At 37.5% G+C, this 27,882-nt stretch overlaps 3 protein-coding genes across 3 annotated transcripts; 2 read left to right on the plus strand and 1 right to left on the minus strand.

Annotated features, from left to right (window-relative positions):
• Positions 1–753: 753 nt before the first annotated feature.
• LOC138092691 (olfactory receptor 52A1-like) lies at positions 754–1,692 on the minus strand. The gene has a single exon (XM_068988766.1). The coding sequence runs from the start codon at positions 1,690–1,692 to the stop codon at positions 754–756; it is 939 nt and encodes a 312-aa protein (XP_068844867.1).
• Positions 1,693–15,149: 13,457 nt separating this feature from the next.
• LOC138093218 (olfactory receptor 52D1-like) lies at positions 15,150–16,094 on the plus strand. Its single transcript, XM_068989336.1, has one exon. It carries the CDS (start codon positions 15,150–15,152, stop codon positions 16,092–16,094), a length of 945 nt encoding a protein of 314 aa, XP_068845437.1.
• Positions 16,095–25,294: 9,200 nt separating this feature from the next.
• On the plus strand, positions 25,295–26,239 carry LOC138093115 (olfactory receptor 52P1-like). Its single transcript, XM_068989227.1, has one exon. It carries the CDS (start codon positions 25,295–25,297, stop codon positions 26,237–26,239), a length of 945 nt encoding a protein of 314 aa, XP_068845328.1.
• The last annotated feature ends 1,643 nt before the right edge of the window (positions 26,240–27,882 follow it).

The raw sequence follows: 27,882 nt of genomic DNA on the forward strand, positions 1-27,882 counted from the left end.
AGACTGGAGTTTTGGTAGGTCAGCCATATTTCAAGGCTAGCCTACAGTGGTTAAGGTGGCAGTTCAGTTTGAGGGATGCTCTAGGGGTAACAAATGATGTCAATGGCACCAGTAGAAAGTCTGTGGTAGCAACTGTGCACCTGGACGAAAGCTCCTTTAGCTGTGACTGTTGCACTAGGATATCTATCCTAGACTGTAACCAACATTCTCTACTCCCATCTAGTAAGATATATTAGGAATGTGGGTAGACTCAAGAAGCTCCTCCAAATGAGGGACTCTGATTTGGTGTTTTTAAAGTTTAAGCCAGGAAGATATGAATGACAGTTTGTTATTAGTTACTGGAATATTACAGCACTTTAAGACTTTTGTCAAAATTCTGGGCTGCAGCAGAGAAAATGGTTTAAGATGTAACTGTAGTTTAAAATACAAATATTGCAAAAGGAAAATATTGAAAAACATTAATGAATTTTCCTATCAGTAAAAAATATAATTACAAATTAAATACAAATTAAAAGGAAGCAATAAAAATGAAATTAGAAATAAAATTACTAAGTAGAACTAATATCAATATTAACCTGAATAGACTTTATTTTATTCTATCTGTAGTTTGTGAAATAAATGTCTAAAAGTTTGAGTATGATGAAGTGAAGTCTTTAACAATGAATACACAGAGTTTAGCCAATGTCATCTCCATCTTTAGGAAATGAAAATATTCTTCCTATGATCTTAATATTTGATGGATCACCACTATTATCAGTGATTCAGGAAAAATATCCATGCCACATGCTTGTGAATTACCTTATTTTTCACGCCATAGACAATAGGGTTGAGTGCAGGTGGCACAAGGAGGTAGATGGGAGACAGAAGAATGTGGGTAGAGGGCACAACATGTCCAAACCGATGGCTGAAGAAGGAGAAAAAGGCAAGAATATAAAACTCAAGGAAAACAAAAATGTGAGCTGTGCATGTGTTGAATGCCTTAAGCCGTGCCTCCTCTTGGTGTAGACGAAAAACAGCCTGGAAAATAAGGATATAGGAAATGAGGATGAAAATCCTGTCAAATCCTAGAATTGTGAAACCTATGAAAAGACCACATGTTTTTTTGACATGAGTGTCCTCTGCAGCCAGCTTGACCACAGCCACGTGCTCACAGTAAGAGTGGGCAATTACAATGGATTGGAAAAAGTGCAATCTTTTGAGTAAAATGGGTAAAATGCCAACAAGCACTGTTGCTCGGATTGCCACAGCCAGCACCATACTAACCAGAATGAAAGGTGTAAGGGTGGTCGTGTGCCTCAAAGGATCACAGATGGCAACATAGCGGTCAAAGGCCATTGCCAACAGGATTCCAGATTCCATACCCTGCAAGGCATGGATAAAGAACAGCTGGGCTAAGCAAGCATCAAAGGCCATGGAATAAAAGCCAAACCAGAAGATAGCCAACATTTTCGGAGCAATGGCTACACAGAGTCCTATGTCAGTGGCTGCCAACACTGCCAAGAAGATGTACGTGGGCTGGTACAGACTGTGTTCTGTAGGGATAATGATCAGTAAAATGATGTTGCCCAGAAGAGCCACTAGGCACACAGCAAAGAAGGAAAACCCAATCCAAAATTGCACATGCTCCAGTCCAGGGATACCAATCAGTGTCACTGTTTTGGGGTCCATATATGACATGTTCATGGATTCCATGGATGTTCGTGATCTCTTTTCACCGCTGATTCTCATGCCTACAGAAGAGAATGAATGAGAAGTGAAACAGAACACTGACCTCACTATCATTAAGACATATTGGACATTAAAGAAATAAACTTAGTGGTTTAGATGACAATCAGGCCAGAATATTGAGAGGTTCTATGCAGGATGACAGGATGGCGGTAGAAAGCCATCCTACAAAACCTTTACTAGAGACAACAGGGAAAAGTCTCAGGATTTCTAACCTACCATTTGTATAAGTAGAAACTATGACTCAGAACACTCTTCTTGCATTTTCCTTGACCTAGAGTCTGGGCTGTTTGCAAAACTGTCAGGCTTTCTTTCTTTATCTCTAGATACCAACCCAATTTTGCTATAGATGCAAATTCTCCCTAGGATTCTTAAGGATCCAGAAAGTACTATTGCTGTCGCCCATGATCATTAGTCCACAATCCTATTGGGAATCTTCACCCTTAAGCAGTCTACTCTTGGTCCCAGAGAGCATGCTATTTATCCCCAAGTCATTGGCATTAGTTCTCAATTGTATATCGGTAAGAGTTAAGCTTTCTTACATTCACTTATTCCAATATCAAGATGCTGAACAAGTCACTATTTGGCAGGGCATTAAGCATGCCCCTTAGAGGAGATTTGGAGAAGGTGATCTATTTTTAAAGGCTTCTGGGATTGTTGGTTCTATAAATTATCCTTCATTTATGTTTAAGGAGAACTGTTGCATGGACTAGGGAAGGTGAAATACAGAGGATATTTTTACAAGGAGGCTTTAGGAAATTAAAAAAAAAAAGAATAGAGAGAAATATTTCAAGAAGGGTAAAAGCTAAAAATAGGATAGAATTGAGTCAAAAGCAGAACTAAGCTAGTTTACATGTAACATATAGCTGAGTGAATGATATTATGCTTTTCCTCCACAAGTTAAAGTTCAGTAGATAACTAGTTGTATATTCTGCTTTATGCAGTGGGGATCCTACTTTTCTTTTTAATAGCTTTACACTGTACTGTGACCCCAAATTGTACTGACTCTCTACAGTATACTGTGGTTAATTAGCTTTGGCTTGGATTCTGAAGCACTTTTGAATATAATGACCAACTCTTAGTATCTCCCTAGATTTATACTCTTTTCTATATTTGACTTGTGTTCCCTTTTAAAAGAACCTAATCTCGAATTTAAGAAATTTATTTTTGTTTCCTATTAATGTCTGTTTCACTAATCATTCTGTAATATTTGGACCATTTCACATTTTACTACTGTCTGTCTATGCCTAAGAACTGATTGAAACTACTTCCACAAAGAGGTTTCCTCTGATCTGGTCATATTCATATACCATGGAAAAGGAAGCCATTTATGAATAGAAGCAGAAGTCTCTATTTTTGTTTGTCTATGGTGTCAGTCTCTTGAAAAGATCATATAAATAGCTGTTTCATAGTCAGTTAAAGCACATGTACAACCCACTCCACTGTTCTTGCCTGGAGAAAACCAGGGACAGGAGAGCCTGGTGGGCTGCCGTCTATGGGGTTGCACAGAGTTGAACACGACTGAAGTGACTTAGCAGCAGCAGCAGCAGCATAGAGGTATAAAAGGGATTTGGGGTATAAAAATTTTCATACGAATGAAAGAGGAATGATGGAGGTACACTGAGATCCCTTTGCTTGTGATCCTGCACCAATATGAATGCTATATACTGTACTGATATTAGTACTATAGTCATAATAGTCATAAGATATGGATTAAAGCAATAAATGTTGTGACCAATAATTTTCTTTGATATTTATATATGGTATTTGGAAGAATGTAGTGGGAGAAATGATGAAATGTATGGAAGATGTTGCTAATAATTATGTGTGAGTTGTGAGAAACTATAGAAGCTAAGAGAAAAGGAAATCTCAGAATCCAAATAAATCAGTATCTCCTGAATTCAAAAATTGCCTGAATTGTAAAGGCAAAAATAGTCACACCCACTTGATGACAATGCTTTTATCAGATTAGTTGTCTAATTATCAGTAATTGGATCACAAAGAGTCTGACACGATTGAACTACTAAGCACAGCATAGCACAGTCAACACAGTTATACTCTGGCCACCTGATGCAAAGAGCCAACTCATTGGAAATGACCCTGATGCTGGGAAAGATTGAAGGCAGGAGGAGAAAGGGACGACAGAGGACGAGATGGTAGGATGGTATCATGGACTCAACGGACATGAGTTTGAGCAAACTCCAGGAGATGGTGAAGGACAGGGAAGCCTGGTGTGCTGCAGTCCATGGGGTCACAAAGTCGGACACAACTGAGTGACTGAGAAACAAGAAGTTAAAATCAAGTGCTTGAAAATATGCCAGATGACCTGGCTACTAATCCTAGATCCCACCCTCCCACACTTAACTATAGAATCTTGCTGAAGATTTTATGGAATATGAGAGTTCACTTGCCTGTAAAGGAGTAATAACTTCACTTACCTCAGTGCTAAATGAGATAATATATAGAATAGATTGGTGGTTGGCACAGTTCAGATATTATCTATAGTAGCTGTGAAAAAACTGGTTATTTTACCAAGAAACAAGCTAATGATATTGAAGAAGCCAAACAAAACACACAACTGAAAACTCATTGATTATAGAAATGGGGAAAAACAAAAAAAAAAAAAGAACTCACAAGATGAAAATTCCAGAGCTTAAGAGCTTTCTTCATCTTCCTATGTATAAGATTGACCACAGCCAAAATATTAAGGTGATATCTTTAGTATCATATAGTTAGGAAATGTCACATAATTTTTTAAAGTGTATTTGCAATAGTTGCTCATTTACAAGCTTTGTGAATTAGTAGGAATAAAATGCTGTGAGCCCAATGCATCTAAATTGCATTAAAACCAATACAGTATATTAACGCGTATATATGGAAGAAAGATGATAATAATAACCCTGTATGTGAGAAAGCAAAAGAGACAGATGTATAGAACAGTCTTTTGGACTCTGTGGGAGAGGGAGAGGGTGGGATGATTTGGGAGAATGGCATTGAAACATGTATAATATAATATATGAAACGAATCTCCAGTCCAGGTTTGATGCAGGATACAGGATGCTTGGGGTTGGTGCACTGGGATGACCCAGAGGGATGGGATGGGGAGGGAGGTGGGAGGGGGGGTTCAGGATGGGGAACACATGTACACCCGTGGCGGATTCATGTTGATGTATGGCAAAACCAATACAATATTGTAAAGTAATTAGCCTCCAATTAAAATAAATAAATTTAAATTTAAAAAGATACAGTTGGGATGAGAAACAATAAGGGCTTGGGTTTGATGACCTTTAACTTTTTGTTTGTTTGTTTGTTTTAATTGGAGGCTAATTACTTTACAATATTGTAGTGGTTTTTGCCGTACATTCACCTGAGTCAGCCATTGGTATACATGTGTCCTCCATCCTGAACCCCCTCCCACCACCCTCCATCCCATCCCTCAGGGTCATCCCGGTGCACCATAGCTTATAAATAATCTAGTCACACACAGGATTCTCTAATTCTTACTTATTGAGAAAAAGAGGAAGAAAAGGTGCTAATAGATGATCTCCAGTAGAAACAAGAAGCCAGAAAGGAGATTGGGATATCTTCTGCCCCATCACAAAGAAGACTAATATTTTGTATAAATTGATAAGATACTAAACCTTTCCAAGGCTTATAATTTTTCTATATTATCTTACTTTCCATATCCCTCAAACATATACCATATCTCCACAGACATAAATGGTCTGTTGCTCATAATTATTCTTTTTAGTTTTCAGGAAGCCGAAGAACATTAGAGTCAACAGGCCTCCAGGTGACTTGAATCCAGAATCATGGGAACCATTTTTCATACATAATAAATTACTTGAGGACTATAAATAATAAGATGAGACTAAATTATCTGCAAAATTATTTCAACTCTAAATTATATTAATCTAGCTCCCCAACTCTCTTTTTGTTGATGAAAAATTCAAAACACAGAGAACAGAAATGACATGGCAATGGACAAAAAAATTAATGACCAAGGCAGCATTTTAAAATGTTAGTCTATTTCCCTCTAGCCGAAGCAGTAGGCTGAGCATGAGTGAGCACACTGCCCAGCAGGTCATTCCTGGGCTCTTTTCTGTCCCATTTACTCTAAGGGCTTAGAGTTCTAAAGGCTTAAAGTACTCTTTGGAATTACTGTTTTAGGTATACAGAGCTTTGGTATGTGCTGATAACCCTCTGAATCTCTTAGATATATCTTTAAAAAACATTAAAGTTATTCATTATTATAAAGGAGACTTGCTGAGTAGTCAGGTTTTTAAAATGTTTTATTCAAAGCTAACTATACTAACTGACTGTCACAGAAGAGTTTGATAGTTGTTAAGAGGTAAGGATGGTTGGATGGCATTACTGACTCAATGGACATGAGTTTGAGTAAGCTCCGGGACTGCAGTCCATGGGGTCACAAAGAGTCAGACACGACTGAGCAACTGAACTGAACGGAAGAGATAAGGATCGAAGAAGGCTGTCAGTAATGGGTTTTCCCTCTCAGCGGTTGCAAATGTAGACTGTTTCCTGACCCGGAGCTTTAGTAGTTCACTCACTTACTTCAAAAATCATTAATTAACTAAGATTGCAATGTGAAGACGGCAAATTGCGTTTCTGTAGCAAGCAGGCAGATTGTGGGGTTTTAAGTGACAGTGACCAAAATATGAGGATGTGCACCTAGGTAGTTTTCTTCTGAGTGAGGCTCAACTGTCTGCACTCACTTTCAATCCTCTCATGATGCCATCACATTTTCGTTTATTTACTTATTTATGTTTTTATTTTGGGTAGTAAGTTGTCAGTAGTTTTCCAGCCGCAGAATTATTTATCCAGCTTCAGTACACAAACAAAATCAATTTGAATTATGAGGAGAAGAAAATGCTTTCATGCACTAATAGTTATCATCTTCATTACTTTTGCTATCCTTTTTTCTTCAGTTTCCTTAGGAATTTATTCCAAAGGCTGACATCTCTCCCTTCTTCCCATCTCATTATCTTACCTTCTTTTCTCTACTTTCTGATTGTTTTTCATTTTACTCCTTTATGATTGCTCGTCTTTCACTTCTTTCTTGTGTCTTTCCTTCCTTTCTTCCACTTTCTCTCTTTTTTTTCTCATTCTCCTTTTTTATGCCTATCACACTGTTTTCTCAGAGTAAGGTTTTTATCAGTTGTCCACTCTTTCTGGAGTATTTGCCTCCCCACTTTCTCCTTTCTCCAATCTGCATGTATTAATTTGAGATTTTCCATTAAAAGAATATAATCTCCTTTAGGCAAAAAACATTTCAGAAATGTTATTCATTGTATATATTTATGTGTATATTTATTCATTTAATATTATATTATTCCACAAAGAATTTAAAGCCATTCATATACATAGAATGGTAAAATATACATTTTTAAAGCATAAAGCAAGAAAGACAAAGAGAGATTTTTCATTTTATAGCTACATTATTGAACACTAGTATATATGTATAAATGTATGTACATATATGTATATTCTTTGTATGCTTCATATCAATGTGGTTTAATCTTTTTTGTCTCTATTAGAATTTTACTTTCAAACAAATACAAAATTCCTTCATGACCCAACAATTCTACTATATAGTGTTTACTAAAAAGTAACACATATAAGTCCACAGTAAGTCTTATATAGTAATTTTTGTAGTAGTCTTTTTCAGACTAACCCCAATGGCGGAAATGTCCATCAAAAGGATAATGATTCTGTTTCTCAATATGATGAACTTTTAATATATGTATACTACTATGTAATCATTACCTAATTTTTAGGTACTAAAAATTTTCAGTATCTCAGAGATTCCCTTAGGCCACATTCCAAATCATCATCCAAACCTCTCTTCACTTCAAGCAACTATTAATAATTCTTGTTTTTATTACCACAGATTAGTTTTACCTTGTCTTAGATTTTATTTGAATTGTAAATTGTAAATTGAAGCTTACTGAGTGAAAAACATAATGAAGAAATTCAAGAAAAGGGATGGATATAGCAAAAGAATAGTCTTGAAACAAAGGTCATACATACATTTCATGTCATTACAGTTCACTGTGGGCTTCCCTGGTGGCTCAGAGGTTAAAGCGTCTGCCTCCAATGCAGGAGACCCGGGTTGGATCTCTGGGTTGGGAAAATCCCCTGGAGAAGGAAATGGTAACCCACTCCAGTATTCTTGCCTGGAGAATCCCGTGGACAGAGGAGCCTGGCAGGCTACAGTCCACGGGGTCGCAAAGAGTCGGACACGACTGAGCGACTTCACTTCACTTCACAGTTCATTGTGATAGGGAATATTGTGGGAGATGGAGAAGTTCGTTTGTGTATATATGCCTATGTATAAAAATGCATCGATTTGTATACACCTTCATATATATATGTACACTTATACACACACACACACACACACACACATAATCTTGCTTCTCTAGCCGTATTTCTCACAATATTCCTCATCTATTTTGAATGGTAAAGTATTTGATTTGTGGATTTGAAGGAGAAAATATTTTAGGAAAGAATTAATTGCAGTTAAAATTGATTAACTAGAGTTGAAAGTGAAGTCATTTAAGAATTAATGTCAACGTTTTCTTGGATCAGTAGGATACACTGGAATCCTCTTCTTATTTCTTCATGTCTCTGTTGGTATTTTGCCTTTTTACTACTTATCTCTGGCCTGTATAGTCCGTGTAATACTCTTTAAACCTTCTAAGTCACTACATGAATGTATACTTAGTTTGGCTATACCTGTTTCCTGTGTATGGATTGATGTTCCTTTAAGCAGAAATCTTCTTTACCTGGTGCTTGGAGCTGTGATGAGTAAGGAGCCATCATGTTCAACTTTGCAGTATGAACACAAACAGTTGTTTCAAGCTGTGTTACACAACAGAGAGTTGTTTCAACCTCTGTGTTGTCAGAACTGCAGTTCTGACACAATCTTTTAATGAAGCAGCCTCCCTGTATATGTATGTGCATATATACAGAAACTTACTTATCCTTTAAACACAGTCTTTTAAAAGATAGCAAGCCCTTTGTTGTGAGCCCTACACTTGAGGCTCCCTAGATACATCTTTTCTCTCTATGTGATTGGAAAATGGATGGTTCCAAAATTGGCAAATAAATAAATAAATAAATAAATAAATAAAAATCCTTTATTTCCAGGTTAGGAAGAATATATATTGAATTAAATACTCAATAAATGCATATATATGTGTGTGTGTGTGTGTGTGTGTGTGTGTGTATGTCTGAATACTTAACCTCAACTTTAGTCTATAGTGTAATGTAAACCACTTTTTCTTTTTAAAGAGTGTGAAATGAGTCATTAAAAAGTTGGGCATTGAGGGAAATTATTAGTAAAATTCCGGGTAATATGGGATGGAGTCTTCCATTACAAAGCAGATAAGTGAGTTTAGCAGCTGTGATGGAGAGCCAATTGAAGAAAGATTAAGATGGCAAGAATAAAGTGCAGAATGTATGACTCCTGATACTAGTGAATAGTTTAGTATTCTGGTTTATTAATTGTAACTATTATAATTAATAAATTTAGTTGCACAACACAAAATCAGTATAAGAAATCATTTTGTTTTTGTACAAAATCAGTAAACAATGCTAAAAGGAAATTGAGAAAACAATTCTGTTCAGAATACCAACAAAAAGAATAAAATAGTTATGAACAAACATAAACAAAGGGGCAAAAAACTTGAATGCTGAAAATTATAAAGCTATTGAGAAAAAAATGAAAGAAGATCCAGGTAATTGGAAAGACATTACACTCATGGATTACAAGAATTGGTTTTGTTAAAATTTCCAAACTGTCTAAAGTGATCTACAGATTCAGTGTAAACCCTATTGAAAATTTAATGGCATTCAAACAGAAATAGAAAAAAAAAATCGAAAATTCATATGGAATCACAAAAGATCTCAAATAGTCAAAGCCATATTGAGTAAGAACAAAGATGGAGGCATCTCACTTCCTGGTTTCAAAATATATTTCAAAGCTATAGTAATCAAATGGAGAAGGCAATGGCAACCCACTCCAGTACTCTTGCCTGGAAACTCCCATGGATGGAGGAGCCTGGTAGGCAGCTGTCTATGGGGTTGCACAGAGTCGGACACGACTGAAGCAACTTAGCAGCAGCCGCAGCAGCATAATAATCAAAGCAGTATGGAACTGGCATAAAGTCAGAGAAAGCAGATCAATGTAACAGAGAACACAACCTAGAAATAAACCCATACATTCTACAAGGGTGCCAGAACACAGTGGAAAAGAGGATGTTCTCTTCAATAAATGGTATTGGGCAAAAACTATGTAGAATAGTAACAATAGAATTACAAATGCAACTTCACGGCTACTGCTACAAATTATCCTGAAAATCTACCACATATTTTCATTTGGAAATAAATTTTTAATTTCAACAGCAAAACAAAACAAAACAAAACTGGACACCCACATGCAGAAGAATGAAATTAGAGCTCTATCTAGCATCATACAAAAAATGAACAAAAATGGATTAAAGACCTGAAACCATAAAACTCCTAGAAGAAAATGGAGGAAAAAGGCTTCTTCACATTTGTCTGGGCAATGATGTTTTAGACATGGCATCAAAAATTAGCCAGCAAAGCAAAAGTAATCAAATGGGTTTGTGTGGAACTAAAAAGATTCTCTCCTGTTAAAGGAAACAATCAACAGAATAAACAATAATCTATGGAATGGGAGGAAATATTTGCAAGCCATGGAGTTGTTAGGGGTTTGGATCCAAAATATATGAGGAATTCATATATTTCATGTAGCTCAGTGCAGCAACAATAAAGTAACTCCATTAGAAATTAGGCAAGTGACCTGAAGAGATGTTTCTCAAAAGAAGACATGAATGACTAATATTTATATGCAAAAAGGTGTTCAACATCACTAATCATAAGGGAAATGCAAATCAAAGTCACAATGGATATCACCTATTATGAAGGTTAGAGTGAAAAAAAGACAACAGCAACAAATTCTGGACAGACTGTGAAGAAACAGAAATCCCTGTACTCTGTGAGAATATAAATTAGTGCAATAATGATGGGACACAGTATGGAGTTTCCTCAAAAATTTAAACAAAGCAAAACACAGAAGTGCCATATTATTCAGTAACTCCACTTTTAGGAATATATCCAAAGGAAATCGAGTCACTCACTCTTGTTTCAAGTTGTAATTAAACTGTGTTAATCAAAGGAATAAACAATATATTATTTACCTTTTTCAGGATTTCAGGTCCTGTTAAGTGGTTGACATTAAATAATATCATATTTTTGAAAAATGGCTACACGTGTCACTAAAATCTGAGGAAATACAGAAATAAACTGCTAGCTCTCAAATTATGTAGATTATCAATTACTTCAAGTATACAAAATAGTTTTTCTTCTGGCATTAATTCCATAGGGACCCCTTTGTGACAAATGCAATTCTTGCTTATCCTCTGAGAATATTATGTTGAGGCTGCTGCATATAAAAGCTAGGTCTTTGAGTTTCTTGTTGGCTCTAAATTAGTTTCTTGTACAAGCGACTTCGGGTTGCTATGAAAGTAGAGAAGGGTGGAGAAAAGGGTGATCTTAGTATAACTTTACAAGACATGATATTCCATAAAACACACCATCTTATCTTATGAACGACCTAAATTCAAAGAAGGAGAAATAGTCTTTGAGCAGAGGAAATATACACTTATTCTCAATGGATGAAATTTTGAAAGAACCGGATTTTAGGAGGCATAGATCTTTTCTAAGGATATCATAGAAGTAAGGATTCTCTCTCTTTTTTAAATTATTTTATGTTGCATAATTCATTCAAAAAATAAAACATGGGTAACAAGAAAATGAATACCTTGTGTCATCTGGACTCACAGGTTGGTATTTTCAAGCAGATATCATCCTAGTGATCATATGTATACTTGTAGACAAAAGCACTTTGAAAACTGATGTGTATATCCATCAGTGTGTGTACTTTTCATCTTTTGCAGTGTTCTATTTTGTGTTTATGCATATAACATATATTAATAAGTGAAAGACACTGTTGTAAACATTGGATAATAAAATTCTCTGTAGGTTATACAATATATGTATTCATGTACTTATTGCCCATAAAATCTCATCTGTTGTGTACTCATTGAATCCAAATTACATAAAATTTTCAGTTCATTGTGTTATGATTGCTCTTCCTAATGGAACTTTGTGCTCTTATTCTTTTGATATCTCTATCTGTATCTATACCTATGTCTGTGTTTTATGTATATTTATATATACACACACATGCCTATAGATGTGTGTATATATATGTATATACATATATATCATGTATATATTTCAAATACATATATCAGTTCCCAAGACCAGAAGTGATATGTTCTTTAGATACCATTCTAGGTACCACTTAAGGAGACTTTCCTTTAGGCACAAAACTTAATTAGGTCTATTGCTGTTATTGCTGTAGAATTCATATCTCACTTGATAGTTGACTGCATTACAACTTGCTTCTTTATGGTGTGCTTTATAAGGTAAATCATTCAAAAAGCCACATATGTGCAGTTCAAGAGTTTTTCACTAGAATAAAGTTTTGGTAAATGTAGATGCCTAGAAAACAATTCTTCAGTTAGTGGTATTTGGACCACTTAGGTGCGTTTACATGATTTTGGTAAGCATATTAAGGGATAATTATTTGCTTCTTTATGAGTTCACATTATCTTCAAAAGAACTTGTTTGAGACATAAGAAAATCATATTTGTCCTCAAGAGCTGATGGCTGTACTACTAAGTGTAGCTGCCTTAATGGGAGATGGGGGAGAACAGATAGCTAGTAACCAAGGGTTTCACTACAACAAAATAATTTGTAATGATATAAAGAGTCCTTCTTTTCCTTAACCTTCTTAGTCCCCACCTCCACACCCATCACCTTTATCTGAGGGAGATCCCAAAGTCTTCTTTGCCATGTAGGCTTAGCCCTCCACTAGAACTATGAGAATCATAAAGCAATATGATTTATTCAATAACTGATCTTTTAGACATCATTAGGTCAGTTTACAGAGAGCTTCCCAGGTGGCTCAGTGGTAAAGAATCCACCTGCCAATGCAAGAGACATGGGATATGCAAGTTTGATCCCTGGGTTGAAGATCCCCTGGAGGAGGAAATGACAACCCACTCCAGTATTCTTGCCTGGAGAATTCCATGAACAGAGGAGCCTGGTGGGCTAAAGTCCATGGTGTCGCAGAGAGTCAGACACAGCTGAGTAAGTGAGCATGCACACAGGCAGGTCAATTTACCAATCAAGTATGAACAGCTCTGCTTGTATTAGAATGTGGGTTTCTGGAGGAATAAATGAAGGTGCACAAAAGAGCCTATCTCTACAGTGAAATAGCCTGTTTGAAATATTGAGTATAGGAAAATATCGAATAGCATTAACCTTAATAGACATTCATCTATATTCATATATATATATATATATTTTATGTATATATGTGTGCATATATATGTATAGGCTTCCCAGGTGGCTCTAGTAAAGAACCAGCCTGCCAATGCAGGAGACTTAAGAAACCTGAGTTTTATCTCTAGGGTTGGGAATATCCCCTGGAAGAGGGTGTGGCAACCCACCCCAGTATTCTTGCCTGGAGAATCCCATGGACAGAGTAGCCTGGCAGGCTGCAATTCATAGAGTGGTACAGAGTTGGATATGACTGAAGTGATTTAGCACACACATACACATATATGTATATATTCACATGTGTATGTATATGTATAGTCCTTGTTTATACTTTTTCCAAAGGACATATGATAATGTCTTCATTTAAAAGGTATACAGTAGAAAAAATAGGAAAAAACTGACATCATAATACACCATGGCTTCATATTAGACACATAGGCAGTGTGACAAATGAGATCCAGAGGCATGGGATATATTATTGTCATTTAAGAGCCAACCCAAGGGTGTCAAGATCATTCTCTCATTTGGAAATACTCCAACTGATATCACATTTTTACTGCATGCAGCCCTATGAATTTTTAGTTATCCAGATTTAATATGTAACTCCAGGAGCTTGATTGCCTGCATTTTAACTTTCTTTCTCTTAAATCAGGAGGTGGAGATTGTTTATTTCTACTACTTAAATCACCTAGACTGTGAGTTATGCAGTCTTCAAGTGAAACAAGAATTTTCAATAACTCCCAAAAAGTTTTACAATGTCTCTACTTAATCAATTACGGCCATGGAAAGTCTTCTCACTTGAGAGAAATACTGACTGAAAGATTAAGGAATCTTGCTCCAAAGAACATAGTTTCTGTTTATCACTGACATAAAAGCAGCTTGAAGAGGGAAGTCAAAACCCAAGATGGCTTTGGACTTCTGCATTCTGAGGAATAATATCTTGTATTATTCACCTTGGGGAATTGGAGCATGCTCTTCTTAGACTCCACTTTATCAAGTCATAAATCCATAGTTTAAATATTAACTGTGCACTTTTCACATTGTGATACTGCATTTGGAAAAGTGTGAATACGTTACCAATATAATTTTCAGGCAACTATCACAGGAAGAAGTAGAAAGGAAATAAATCCTATGGAACTGGTGGTATGGAGAACTTATGAGTGACAGATGACAACACACCAAGTCAGGTTATCTACAACAAATTTGGAGCCATATAATCATTGGAAAATTAAATATCTTTCATGAAGTTTTTACAGATGAAACTGAAGCAGATAATTTTAGAATATTCTCAACACAGTGATGACAGTGGGGATGTGAAGATTAAGTCATTGATGTGGAAAAATTGCCTTCATCGCCTCCTGCTTTTTCCTTTGATTTTTAAGTTCCCACCACTGACACTCTTGTCTGTTTGCTCCTGCTTCACAGTAATATTTCTTGCTATTTCCATTCCAAGAATGTCTGATTTCCTAGATAGAATGTGAGCTCCCAAATTTAGATATCAGCTTACGTAACATTTTCATCACCATCCTATTGTGATGTTTTTCTGGTAGAGTGTAATCTCCTTGAGAAGAATATCTGATGTGTGTTACTTTATTCCCAGTGCCTAGGACATGGTTTGTTATACAGTAACTGCTTAACAAATAGTTGTTGAATTAAGTAGATAGAGAAACTTTTTGTTGGAAATAAATGGATAAGATGACCTATATGCACCTATGATAATATGCAGTGACACATGAATGATCTTTATGTATTTGCAAACACAATATTTGGTATGATATTACACATTTTATTTCTCTGATCCTAGTGAATTAAAATTCATGTGGTTATGAATTTGAATTGTTTTAGAAACAGATAATTAAGGGTTTTCCTCAACTAAATCTCCCATGTTTTCAGCTTCTGGTTGTGGTCATCTTGGCATGGCAACTTTATCTTCGGAAGAACTGATAACAATCAAAGAAAAAACCATCATGCCTCCTCTCAACACTTCTCATCCCTCTCCTGTCACCTTCTCGCTGATGGGCATCCCAGGACTGGAGCACCTGCATGTCTGGATTGGGATTCCCTTCTGCTCCATGTATGTGGTGGTGGTGGTGGGGAATGTGACCATTCTGGCTGTGGTTAGGGCAGAGCGAAGACTCCATGAGCCCATGTTCCTCTTTCTGTGCATGCTCTCCATCACTGACCTGGTCCTCTCCTCGTCTACACTGCCTCGCATGCTCTGTCTCTTCTGGCTTGGAGCCCATGACATTGCCTTTGATGCCTGCCTGACCCAAATGTTCTTCATTCACAGCTTCACTACCATGGAATCAGGCTTTTTCCTGACCATGGCCATTGACCGTTATGTGGCCATTTGTCATCCACTGCGCCACACCACCATACTGACCAACACTCGCATCACTATAATGGGTATTATTGTGGTGATTCGGGGAGTTGCCTTCTTTTCTCCACACCCCATTCTGCTCAAACAGCTGCCTTACTGCAGAACACGAATCATTGCCCACACCTACTGTGAGTTTATGGCTGTGCTGAAGCTGGCGTGTGTGGACACAGGAGCCACCTCACGTTACAGCCTCAGTGTGGCTTCTATCATTGGCTCATGTGATGCGATTCTTACTGCTGTATCCTATGTCTTCATCCTCCAGTCTGTATTCCACTTGCCATCTCGAGAAGCTGGCTTTAAGGCTTTGGGCACATGTGGATCCCATGTTTGTGTTATTCTTGTCTTTTACTCCACAACTGGCTTTTCCATTTTCACTCACCGTTTTGGGAAAAATATACCTGCACATATCCATATTTTTATTGCAAATATGTATCTTTTGGTGCCCCCATTTCTCAACCCCATTGTGTATGGAGTAAGGACCAAGAAAATACGGGAGCATGTTGTTAAGGCACTAAGTATAAAAGTTGCCTGATTTTAGTTGGATCAATGAAGTACATAGTTCAAGATATATAGAACTGCAAGAGATGATGTAGGGAAAATAAGTAACTGCTTTCACTCCCGTAAGCTGATTTGCACTTACCACCTGAAATTTGTTATTTACCAGATGTGTAGAATATCTATAGATTCTAACTCAACACATTACTGTAACTTTTTTATTTAGTAATATTAGTGATGGAGTTGTTAATCATTCTAAATATGTACCTTTTGGAGGTAGGTACAATAGGGAATGAAAAGTAGATAGAAGGATAGAAAACTTAAGTAGACACCTCTTCCTGCCCACCCGCTCCAAAAAAGGAAAAGTTATCTAAGATCTGCATGCTGAATTTTATAGACCAGACATTTTGAAGAAATCTTGAGTCATATGGCTGTGAATATTTAGAACCAGTGATAAGTGTTGTATCTGTGACCTGGTTGAATGAAATTAAAGGCTTGAGAAAAATGAGTAGTACTAATAATACCCCAAAACTAAATAAATTTAATTAAGAAGGCATGAGTATTCCCCTCAAGGGAAACAAGCAGAAACAAAAATAATTTAATAAACTCAGAAACATGAATTTTTGTGAAGGTGTCAAGATTGATGTTAGAGCTTCAGTGGCTTTTTAGACAAATTATGATTGAGCCAGGACTATTAAAAAAAATAAACAATATCTTCAATTCTACTGACTGCTAGAATGCAGTTCATATATTACAGATTTGATATTTAGTAGTTATAATTGTCAAACTGCCATATTACCAGGAAGAGAAAATAACAAGGTGCATGGATAAGAGTACAAATCCCATACACTATTGTTTTGCTTAGTAATAACTAAGTGCTTCTGATAGAAGGTAGATAAAGTGATTTTAGGGCTTCTCAGGTGGCACTAGTGGTAAAGAACCCACCTGCCAATGCAGGAAATGTAAGAGATGCAGGTTTGATCGCTGGGTCAGGAAGATCCCCTGAAGAGGGCATGGCAACCCACTCCAGTGTTCTTGCCTGGGGAATCCCATGGACAGAGTAGCCTGGCAGGCTACAGCCCGTAGGGTCGTAAAGAGTTGGGCACAACTGAAGTGACTTAGCACAGCACAGCCCAAGGTGATTTTAGCAGATGAGAAGTTCCTAGAGATGGTAGTCTCTGGACACTGCTCTGGAGGTTGTCTAAGAAATATATCAACTGTATACCTTACAGAGAAGCTTTTAGTAGGAGACCGATTGTGATCTTTTGGCTGGATTTCGTAAAATGTCAGCAGATTCCTTAAACTCACCAAAATTTCTATATCCACTTCCCCTAAAATTGATCAGAATTTCATAGATCACATAAAAATATTCTAAATAAGTTTAGAAGATGCTTTCAATCTTAGAATCTCAATTCTAAAATTTGTGATGTTTAAAATTTATGTCAGTCAGTTGTTCCAAATAATACAGTGATTAAGATTCCTATTCAGGAAACATTGATAATAATCAGTATGTTTTGTAATCAAAATTAGCAATCATAGGATTTCACCATATGTGAATTTCATTGTGGGTAGAATTAAGAGTACTGGAGTGGGGTGCCATTGCCTTCTCTGAGAAGAGATCATAGGAAAAGAGAAAAGTGTGAACAGAAAATGATGACTGTGTAGAGGGGAGGGGAAAGGACATTCAACTGGTGGCGGGGTTTGAACAAAAATTTGAGAAATGTGAAAAAGCCTTGCTGCATATGAGAAAGAATTGTGGTAGTGGTGCTACAACATCATAGATCATCAGTATTTCAGGATTTAAGACCCTCGACTTTATCTTATTGTATGAGTCCAATCTTCACAATTTTCTCTCTGGGTTTGGCAGTTCTTATTCTACAGGTCTGAAATAGTAGAACCATTAGAATTTCTCAACATTCTTTCCTCACATAAAACAGAGATCCTGTTACTTCTCATGAGAAATGTGGATAGACCGCTTAGTTTGAAACAAAGAACAATGAGGAAAACACATAATCCAATAGTTCTTATAGGTTCAGTATATTTCCCACAGAGAAAAGGTTATGTGTATATGGCTATATCTGTATATCTATATCTTTATCTCCCCTTAAGGGCATAAAACTTAGAAATACAAATAAGAGATATACTTTAATCTTGGAATTCTTCCATTTATTTCTCAAGTACTGTTATACCAAGATATCTAACTGACTATTTTGCCTCTGTTAAAGAAAAAACGTGAATATATGCCTTTATTCCATCTCTTAGAGCTTCAAAGAATTTATGAATATGTAAAACCAGTGCTTTTTTAGTGCACTGAAATGCTCTATTTTAGTCATAATGATATATTAATCTGTTCATCAGACATATCACACATATGGAGAACTTATTTTAATATAGATAATATTCTAAGTAACCATCATACCCTCCCAACCCACACACACTTGGAGATTTTGTCCTTTCTTCTCTCCAGAGTTCAGTTTACTACTCACTTATTTTCAAAACTGAGATTGATAAGACGTGGCTAATCACCCATGTCTGATTGCTCTGAATCCTATACATATCTTCCTCATTTTCCGGTGGGGTTACATACTGATAAATCCATCATAAGTTAAAAATAGCATAGGTAAAAAATGCATATAATACACCTAACCTACTGAATGTCATAGCTTCGCCTCACTTACCTGAAATGTGCTCAGAACACCTACATTAGCCTACAGATGGGCAGATACATTTAACACAAAGGCTATTTTATAACAAAGTGTTGAATATCTTATGTAATTTATTGAATACTGTACTGAAAGTGAAAAACAGGATGGTTTTGTGGATGAACAGTGCTTGTGAACATTTTTGCTCTCATGATCGCGTGGTTGACGGAGCTGCAGCTCACTGTACTGCCCAGCAGCAGGAGGGTATCTTACTACATATGGCTAGCTTTGGAAAAAAATCAAAATTCAATAATCACTGTACTGTTTCTACTGAATGTGTATCAGTTTGCACTATTGTAAAGTCAAAAATTGTAAGTCAAGCTATTAGGTTGCAGATCGTCTATATATAAGAGGTCAAGATTCAGTACATTCATTAGGATACTCGGCTTTTTATCTCATGACTAAAATTAATTTCTAGTTTTATGCATTGGGATTTTTAACAGTTTTAAGCTCTGAGTGGGCTTCCCAGGTGGCACAGTGGTTAAAAAAAAAAAAAAATCTGCCTGCCAATGCAGGAGACTCAAGAGATGCCGGTTCAAACCCTGGGTCAGGAAAGATCCCCTAGAGAAGGAAATAGCAACCCATTCCAATATTCTTGCCTAGGAAATTCCATGGACAGAGGAGCCTGGTGGGCCACAGTCCATGGGGTTGCAAAGAGTTGAACATAACTGAGCATGCAACGATCTCTTTCAAACTCAGAGTAGAGAAGGATAAATAACTCCTTTGATGTTAGTTCTTAATAGAATCAGTTTTCATCCAACCACCTTTCTACTCCCTAGAAAGTCAGGACTGGAGGTTTCCATTGTCTTCCTTTCCATCTGCCTAGGCTTGTTTTTCTACCTTTTGGTTCAGGTTGAGAAATGTGTGCTTGTGTTCATCATCAAGACAGACCCTACTTGGTATAAAGCCACATATCTCTTCCTGGGCATCCTCTCTGTGCATGACCTGAAGTCTAGCACTGTAATCCTTCCCTTAATTATCACTCTCTTCCAGATCAGTGACAGAAATCAACTTAAAAACTTACCTGACTTAGATATCATGCATCCACTATGAGGCCACAGAAAGACAATGATGATTACCCATGAGAAGGCATAACAACAACAACAACAAAAAGCAAAATCAAAATAGTTGAGTTGCAAGACAGGGAAGGCTATATTGCACAAGTGGAGAAGTTGACAGATAGATAGACATGTTGGTAAACATGTTGATGGGATCTTCTCTTGCTTCTTTTTTCTCAGTGAAAGAGGAATCTAGTTTATCATCTAAGAGTGAAGTTAGGGGAAGTGTGACAGAGGTTTGGATTAAACGAATACAGGAAACAATTTGAGGAGACTGAGAAATTAAAAGACTTCAAAATTAAATGTAGTATTAGGGGCCTACTTGATATAATGAATATGAATTCAAAATAAGACCAGTCCCTTGGCTGTAGATGATGTTTTTCTCTAGCCATCTTTGTAGAAAAGTGCATGCTTGAGATCTCTGTTATAAAAATAAGCCAAAGATTGCCTCTGTACATGGGCCTCTCTGACCTAGGGACCATTCATATCAGAGGCTATGAGATTGGTGTCCCCGTGGTTATTTAGATCACAACCTGTGTGATTGTATGCTGAACATCTGGACTGGCGTCAATCATTGAAAAATATTTACCAATATGATAAATGAGAAAGTGGAAGAATACAAATTGCAGTAGAAATATAACATATAAACATAATTTGGTATAAAAGAATAGTAGTCCTTATTGAAGCAGTGACATTCCATCATAACCTTGAAATGAATAGGAAATGAAAAGGCCTAGGAAGTATCATACATAGAAGCATAAACATGAATCAGAATCTTAAAGGAGACAGTGAAAGAAAGTCTGGACTGGTTGAGACTCAGGGAAACTTAAAGATGAGCTGTGTAGCGGAAAGTGATGCCAAGAACCAACAAGACTATAAAGGTTCTTGTTGGTCCTTTGGGATGTTATCAGTTATAATCCATGGAAGTTATAGACTTTAATTCAGGCATACTTCAGTTTTAAATCTTGATCATATAGTGATTAAGTAAATAAAATGTGGAGCTAGAGATATCTGGATTCAGTTCCTAAAGTCACCCTTCATTTGCTGTAAAAATTTTACTTAAATCATTTAATCTAATGGTCTCACTGCTTCCTCGACTTTTTGGTGGTAATTTCCTATTTACAAAGGTTGTTTTGAAGATCAATGAAAGAAGGGTTTTTTAGCATTAAACATAGGCCCAGAAAGTGATGACCTCTCAGTATATGAACATAATGCTTTCTTATTATTTTGAGATTTCCTAACATTTTCCCACAAATATATTTCATATCAAAGCACTCAGAAAACCTTTGGGAAATAATAATATCCTTATTTGTTATCTTATGGGATAGTTAATATTAATTAGAGTAATTTAAGTCTTGTAGTTTGGGAAAAGGCCCCATATCCTGGAGGACCACTGATTCCCCTGCCACCTACACTGTTAAATCCAGTGGGATTTGATGCTGGGTATAATCCAGCTGATAGTCAATGACCACACTTCTTAGCACCTGCTGTCATGCAAGATGGCTGTCTGGATCACTCTGAACTTCTAATTTGGGTGAGTTGACAGAGATACAGGACAGAAAAAGAGAGAAGGAGGCTACATTCAAACATCTGCATTTAAATTATGAGATCCTTCCTCAAAAAGGTAATGTCCATCTCTTCAAAAATACTCTTAGTAAAGTTAAGAGTATATCTTGTAGATATGTAAAACACTAAAAAGCTGTAGTGAACTCAGCTGATTATCTAAAGTATATGGAGCATATGGTCATAGACACTTCAAAGAAGAGTTAAAGTAGCATTTAATTCCTTGACCAGGATAAGCTTTGAGGTCAGATTCCACTCTGAGCGAGGAAGAGCCATGTTCCTCCCAGTCAACAGTAGATGTTGATCAGTCATGGCAAATGTTTGTGGGAGGAAGAATATTACTTTTGACCTAGATACTGCAAGAACAGTGGATTGCCAAAGGAAGTTAATAAAAAGGAGGGGGAGGAACATTACAATCAGAGAAGTAGGTGAAAAAGGCACAATTTCACCAAAAAACATGTTGCATTTGGGGAATAGTTAGAAGTTAGTTGTTACCCCCATGGGAGGTATAGAAACAGTATCTTAAAATGCTCTGTGTAAGATAATGTGCTAATTTGTTAAGCATTAACAGCATTTTATTTTCTCCACTTTACAGTTGAGGAAACCGAGAAAAAATATAATCAGTGTCTGTGCTCTGCTGTGTGCTTAGTTGCTCAGTCATATCTGATTCTTTGTGACCCCATGGACTGTAGCCCACCAGGCTCCTCTCTCCATGGGGATTCTCCAGGCAAAATGCTGGAGTGGGTTGCCATTGCCTCCTCCAAGGGATCTTCCCAACCCAGGGACCAAACCCAAGTCTCCCACATTGCAGGTGGATTTTTTTTTTTACCATCTGAGCCACCAGAGAAGCCCATAATCAGTATATAGAACACAACTAAAAGTTTTTATGGAAATACATGCATTTAATAAAAGGGCATAGGAAGAACGTGTGATAGGAATGAAATAATCAGACAGAAGGGAAAAAAAAAGATGAGAACAAGTTAAACCGTTACTTATGATGAGTGATTGGAGAAGGCATTGGCACCCCACTCCAGTACTCTTGCCTGGAAAATCCCATGGATGGAGGAGCCTGATAGGCTATAGTCCATGGGGTTGCTAGGAGTCGGACATGACTGAGCGACTTCACTTTCACTTTTCACTTTCATGCATTGGAGAAGGAAATAACAACCCACTCCAGTGTTCTTGCCTGGAGAATCCCAGGGACGGGGGAGCCTGGTGGGCTGCCGTCTATGGGGTCACACAGAGTCAGACATGACTGAAGCGACTTAGCTGCAGCAGCAGCAGCAGCATGATGAATGATACATTTCAAGATTTATTGAACTTTATTTCTTCTGAGTTAATTATCCTGGTCATTTAAAGTATTATATAAATGATCATTTACAGAGCTCAGATCAGGCTGGAAAATTTTTCAGAAGACACTGGGAATATTTCTAATATAATATATAGTCAGTTTAACAAGGTCTATGTTCCTCCCAAAATGCTGGGTAATGTAAGTCATATGCCAGTTTTGATAACACTTGATCAGACTATAAATTCAGTTCAGTTCAGTCACTCAGTCATGTCCGACTCTTTGCAACCCCATGAATTGCAGCACACCAGGCCTCCCTGTCCATCACCAACTCCCGGAGTTCACTCAGACTCACATCCATCGAGTCCCTGATGCCATTCAGCCATCTCATCCTCTATCATCCCCTTCTCCTCCTGCCCCCAATCCCTCCCAGCATCAGAGTCTTTTCCAATGAGTCAACTCTTCCCATGAGGTGGCCAAAGTACTGGAGCTTCAGCTTTAGCATCATTCCTTCCAAAGAAATTCCAGGGCTGATCTTCAGAATGGACTGGTTGGATCTCCTTGCTGTCGAAGGGACTCTCAAGAGTCTTCTCCAACACCACAGTTCAAAAGCATCAATTCTTCGGCACTCAGCTTTCTTCACAGTCCAACTCTCGCATCCATACATGACCACAGGAAAAACCATAGCATTGACTAGACAGACCTTAGTTGGCAAAGTAATGTCTTAGCTTTTGAATATGCTATCTAGGTTGGTCATAACGTTTCTTCCAAGGAGTAAGTGTCTTTTAATTTCATGGCTGCAGTCACCATCTGCAGTGATTTTGGAGCCCCCCAAAATAAAGTCTGAGACTGTTTCCACTGTTTCCCCATCTATTTCCCATGAAGTGATGGGACCGGATGCCACGATCTTCATTTTCTGAATGTTGAGATTTAGGCCAACTTTTTCACTCTCCACTTTCACTTTCATCAAGAGGCTCTTTAGTTCCTTTTCACTTTCTGCCATAAGCATGGTGTCATCTACATATCTGAGGTTATGAAGTAAATAAGACTCAATATTTGTAATTACATTTATCTCAACAGATCCATTTCTAATTTATGGATATTATGTAAAGTATATTAGGGTGGTTAATCACAATTTCCTAGGATGATAAAAAGAATCTTGTTATTGGTCTATTCTTATTTCAAAATTAGATTTCAATTGCTTCATTGTAGATGTAGAATAAATACCTTTAAAATTAATAGACAATAATCATTTAATTCAGGATGTGAATATTGATAGATGCTTAATAATAATAAAATAAAAACAATGGTTATTTAAAGTAATATATAAAATAATACTCTATAGATTATCAAGTTTAATGAAAAAGGCAAATGTTGAAATGCTCAAAGGTGTCTTAACAAATATGACTTTAAAATTATGAAAATTTTTTGTTGGTTATATTTTACTATTACTTAACATCTGTGACAGCAAATACTGATTTTGGTGTAATGGAAATAATGTGAACTTTGCAGTCATACAGAGTTATGTTAGAATTCTGATGTCTCAGCCATTCTTTCTGTGAGGCTATTGCATTATTCATAACACTCTGGGGTACTATGTTTTAATTGAAAAAATTTGAAAAATGATATTTAGCTTACATTGCTTTTCCAGCTACAAATGAACATATACAAAGATTCCAGGAAAATATATATTTTTTTTCATGTTAGGATCACTAAGTTTTACTTTCTTATTTCACTTAAACAATTATAGTAACTGAAATCACACTAATAATGTACGAATCAAAAGTGGTACCAAGTGCGTGGATCTTTGTAGTGATTAGTGTGTTCAGATATAAGTGATCAAAGTAAGAAACAAGGCATATTGGGGCATGTACAGAAGAATTAAGGTAGAAAGTTAGGATTTTTGAAAATTAAGCTTAAAATAAGCAGATATGTCAATTGGGACTATTTCACTGAAAAGGAGAGAACTTAATGAAGGTATGACTGTTAAAGCTCAAATTTAGTGAAGACTTTTATGTACAAGACAGATAAATCTGTAGAGCTCCATGGAATGGGCAGTACTGTTTCATACCCCCTGAAGATAGGTTCTGTGACAGTACTGGGAACATGTGTAATGGACTAGGAAATGAGTAATCATACCTGAGCATATGTACTCTCAGAGAATACTTCAGACATATCCTAGAATATTATATCTCAGAATGATATTAAGAAAGTTGGGTTAGATGAAATCTTAGATCCTTTCCATTTATAATGCCTGATATTGTTTATCAAAGGATAATTTGACTTAAGTTGAAAGCAAATTGTGAATTTAAAAAGTAGTATTAAATTTTATTATACATAGATTGTTAACAGATTTAGAGTTTGTTTTGTTCTTAAATGTGTGAGATTCATGACTTGATTTAGAATTAGTACTTTGTGTCTGGTTGCAAGGTTTTTATTTTAGTAATTAGTGTTACTAAATTTTTTCACCCTGAAGTGTAACCTTGGATGTTTTCTAATGTGCTGCTTTGGGATCTTCCAGACTTGTTTTTCATTTGTTGCCAGATTTGGTTGTGATGATCTTGGCACAAAGCTTCTGCTGTAAAAAGGAGGATTCTATCAGCAAGAGACAGAAAGCAGCAGAGCAATGGGACCAGCCAATAAATCCCAAACATCTCCAGACACTTTCTTGCTGATGGGCATCCCAGGACTAGAGCAACTGCATGTTTGGATTGGGATTCCCTTCTGCTCCATGTATGTGGTGGCTGTGGTGGGGAATATGACCATTCTGGCTGTGGTGAGGACAGAGCAAAGCCTCCACAAGCCTATGTTTCTCTTTCTGTGCATGCTCTCTGTCACCGACCTGGTCCTCTCCACGTCTACACTGCCTCGCATGCTCTGTCTCTTCTGGCTCGGAGCCCAGGACATTGCCTTTGATGCCTGCCTGACCCAAATGTTCTTCATTCATAGTTTTACTGCTATGGAATCAGGCTTCTTTTTGTCTATGGCCATTGACCGTTATGTGGCCATTTGTCATCCACTGCGCCACACCACCATTCTCACCCACACTCGCATTGCTAAAATGGGAGCTTCTGTGGTACTGCGGGGCGTGGCCTTCTTTTCCCCACATCCTATCCTGCTCAGACAGCTGCCCTACTGCAGGGCTCGAATCATTGCCCACACCTACTGTGAGTTCATGGCTGTGGTGAAGCTGGCGTGTGTGGACACAGGGCCCACCAAGCGTTACAGCCTCAGTGTGGCCTCTGTCATCGGCTCCTGTGATGGGTTATTCGTTGCTGTGTCTTATGTCCTAATCCTCCGTGCAGTCTTTCGTCTTCCATCACGGGAAGCAAGTCTTAAAGCTCTAGGCACTTGTGGCTCCCATGTCTGTGTCATTCTCGTTTTCTACTCCACAGCTGTCTTTACCTTCCTCACTCACCGTTTTGGCCACAATGTGGCCCCCCAAATTCATATCTTCATTGCCAATATATACCTTCTGGTACCACCTTTTCTTAACCCCATTGTTTATGGTATAAGGACCAAGAAAATTCGAGACCATGTTCTTAGTTCTCTAATGGTAAAGGTTGCTTGATTATATTGAAATTGTTTGCAAAGATGGTATAAGAATAAGGAGGGAAGAATATAAATGACTTATCCCTTTTTCATAACTGACATGATGCCTTTTTCCACTGGTATTGTTAGGGAAGCACACTGATTGAAACTGCCCACCCTGGCCAGGCACCATAGTAACCATTTATATGAGTCGTTTTATGACAGGAGATCCTGATAAGGAATATGGAACTAATACTGCTACTGCTACTGCCAAGTCGCTTCAGTCGTGTCCAACTCTGTGCAACCCCACAGACGGAAGCCCAGCAGGCTCCCTCGTCCCTGGGATTCTCCAGGCAAGAAGACTGGAGTGGGTTGCCATTTTCTTCTCCAATGCATGAAAGTGAAAGTGAAGTCGCTCAGTCATGTCTGACTCTTAGCGACCCCATGGACTCCAGCCTACCAGGCTTCCCTGTCCATGGGATTTTCCAGGCAAGAGTACTGGAGTGGGGTGCCATTGCCTTCTCCATGGAACTAATAAGCCACCACCAACAGGAAGAGTTCAGGAAAGGTTGAAAGGAGACACTGCATGTCTGTCCACTTCCAAGAATCCCTCTCTCTAGCATCCATCTTGGCTGAGTGATGTGTGCACCACCAGGAAAGACTGAATTAGAGTGATTGGCCAAAGACCACCCAGAAACTAATCCCATCACCATAAAACCCAATACTGCGAGCCACACAGCAGAGCAGTTCTCCTGGGTTCCCTTACCCTACTGCTCTCCACCCGGGTGCCCTTTCCCAATAAAATCTCTTGCTTTGTCAGCACATGTGTCTCCTTGGACAATTCATTTCCAAGTGTTAGACAAGAGCCCAGTTTCGGGCCCTGGAAGGGGTCCCCCTTCCTGCAACAGTATCAGACATCTTATCAGATTTTAATGGGGAAGAATGACCATACAAGATAGAAATTTCTCAATTTTAATTAAACTAGTACACTTAATATATTCTGTGTGCCTTTGAATTTTGGGGAGCTTACTTAGAACCTGATGAACTTAAAGGGACTCTCCTCTTTTCGCGCTGCTAGTGATCATTTCCTGGTATGCTGCTAGGCTTCCCTGGTAGCTCAAAGGTTAAAGCGTCTGCCTGCAATGCGGGAGACCTGGGTTTGATCCCAGGGTTGGGAAGATCCCCTGGAGAAGGAAATGGCAACTCACTCCAGTATTCTTGCCTGGAGAATCCCATGGACGGAGGAGCCTGGTGGGCTACAGTCCATGGGGTCGCAAAGAGTCGGACACGACTGAGTGACTTCAGTTTCAATTTTTGTGGTGTTAACTGGGGTAGTAGTTTATTTTCAAATAGGGAGTGATTTTAAAAAGAAGGAAATCCATGAGAACCTCAAAGAATTCCACATAAAGTATAGGCGATTAAAAAATTAATTATGACTGTAAATATCCATAGAAGAGGCAATATATCAGGGTTGATGTCCTCTGAATGCAACAAGTAATTGTGTTTTATTCCTACAAATTGACAAACTGGACAAGCTGTCAGATAGAAATGTGGAAAAGTTCAACATTGCTATAAATAATCAGGTCCACACATCTGTAACCATTGTATTGCTCATAGAGTATTCTCTCTCCACCAAGAGTAACATGTGTCTGCAATTATTTTTTTACCTGAACCAACATGAGA

Source organism: Capricornis sumatraensis, chromosome 16 (genome assembly GCF_032405125.1).
Source record: "Capricornis sumatraensis isolate serow.1 chromosome 16, serow.2, whole genome shotgun sequence".
Classification (NCBI taxonomy): Eukaryota; Metazoa; Chordata; class Mammalia; order Artiodactyla; family Bovidae; genus Capricornis; species Capricornis sumatraensis.

Excerpts from the sequence above, each read along its gene's own strand:
- LOC138093115 (XM_068989227.1), top strand. The coding sequence starts at position 25,295 with ATGGGACCAGCCAATAAATCCCAAACATCTCCAGACACTTTCTTGCTG.
- LOC138093218 (XM_068989336.1), top strand. The coding sequence starts at position 15,150 with ATGCCTCCTCTCAACACTTCTCATCCCTCTCCTGTCACCTTCTCGCTG.
- LOC138092691 (XM_068988766.1), bottom strand. The coding sequence starts at position 1,692 with ATGGAATCCATGAACATGTCATATATGGACCCCAAAACAGTGACACTG.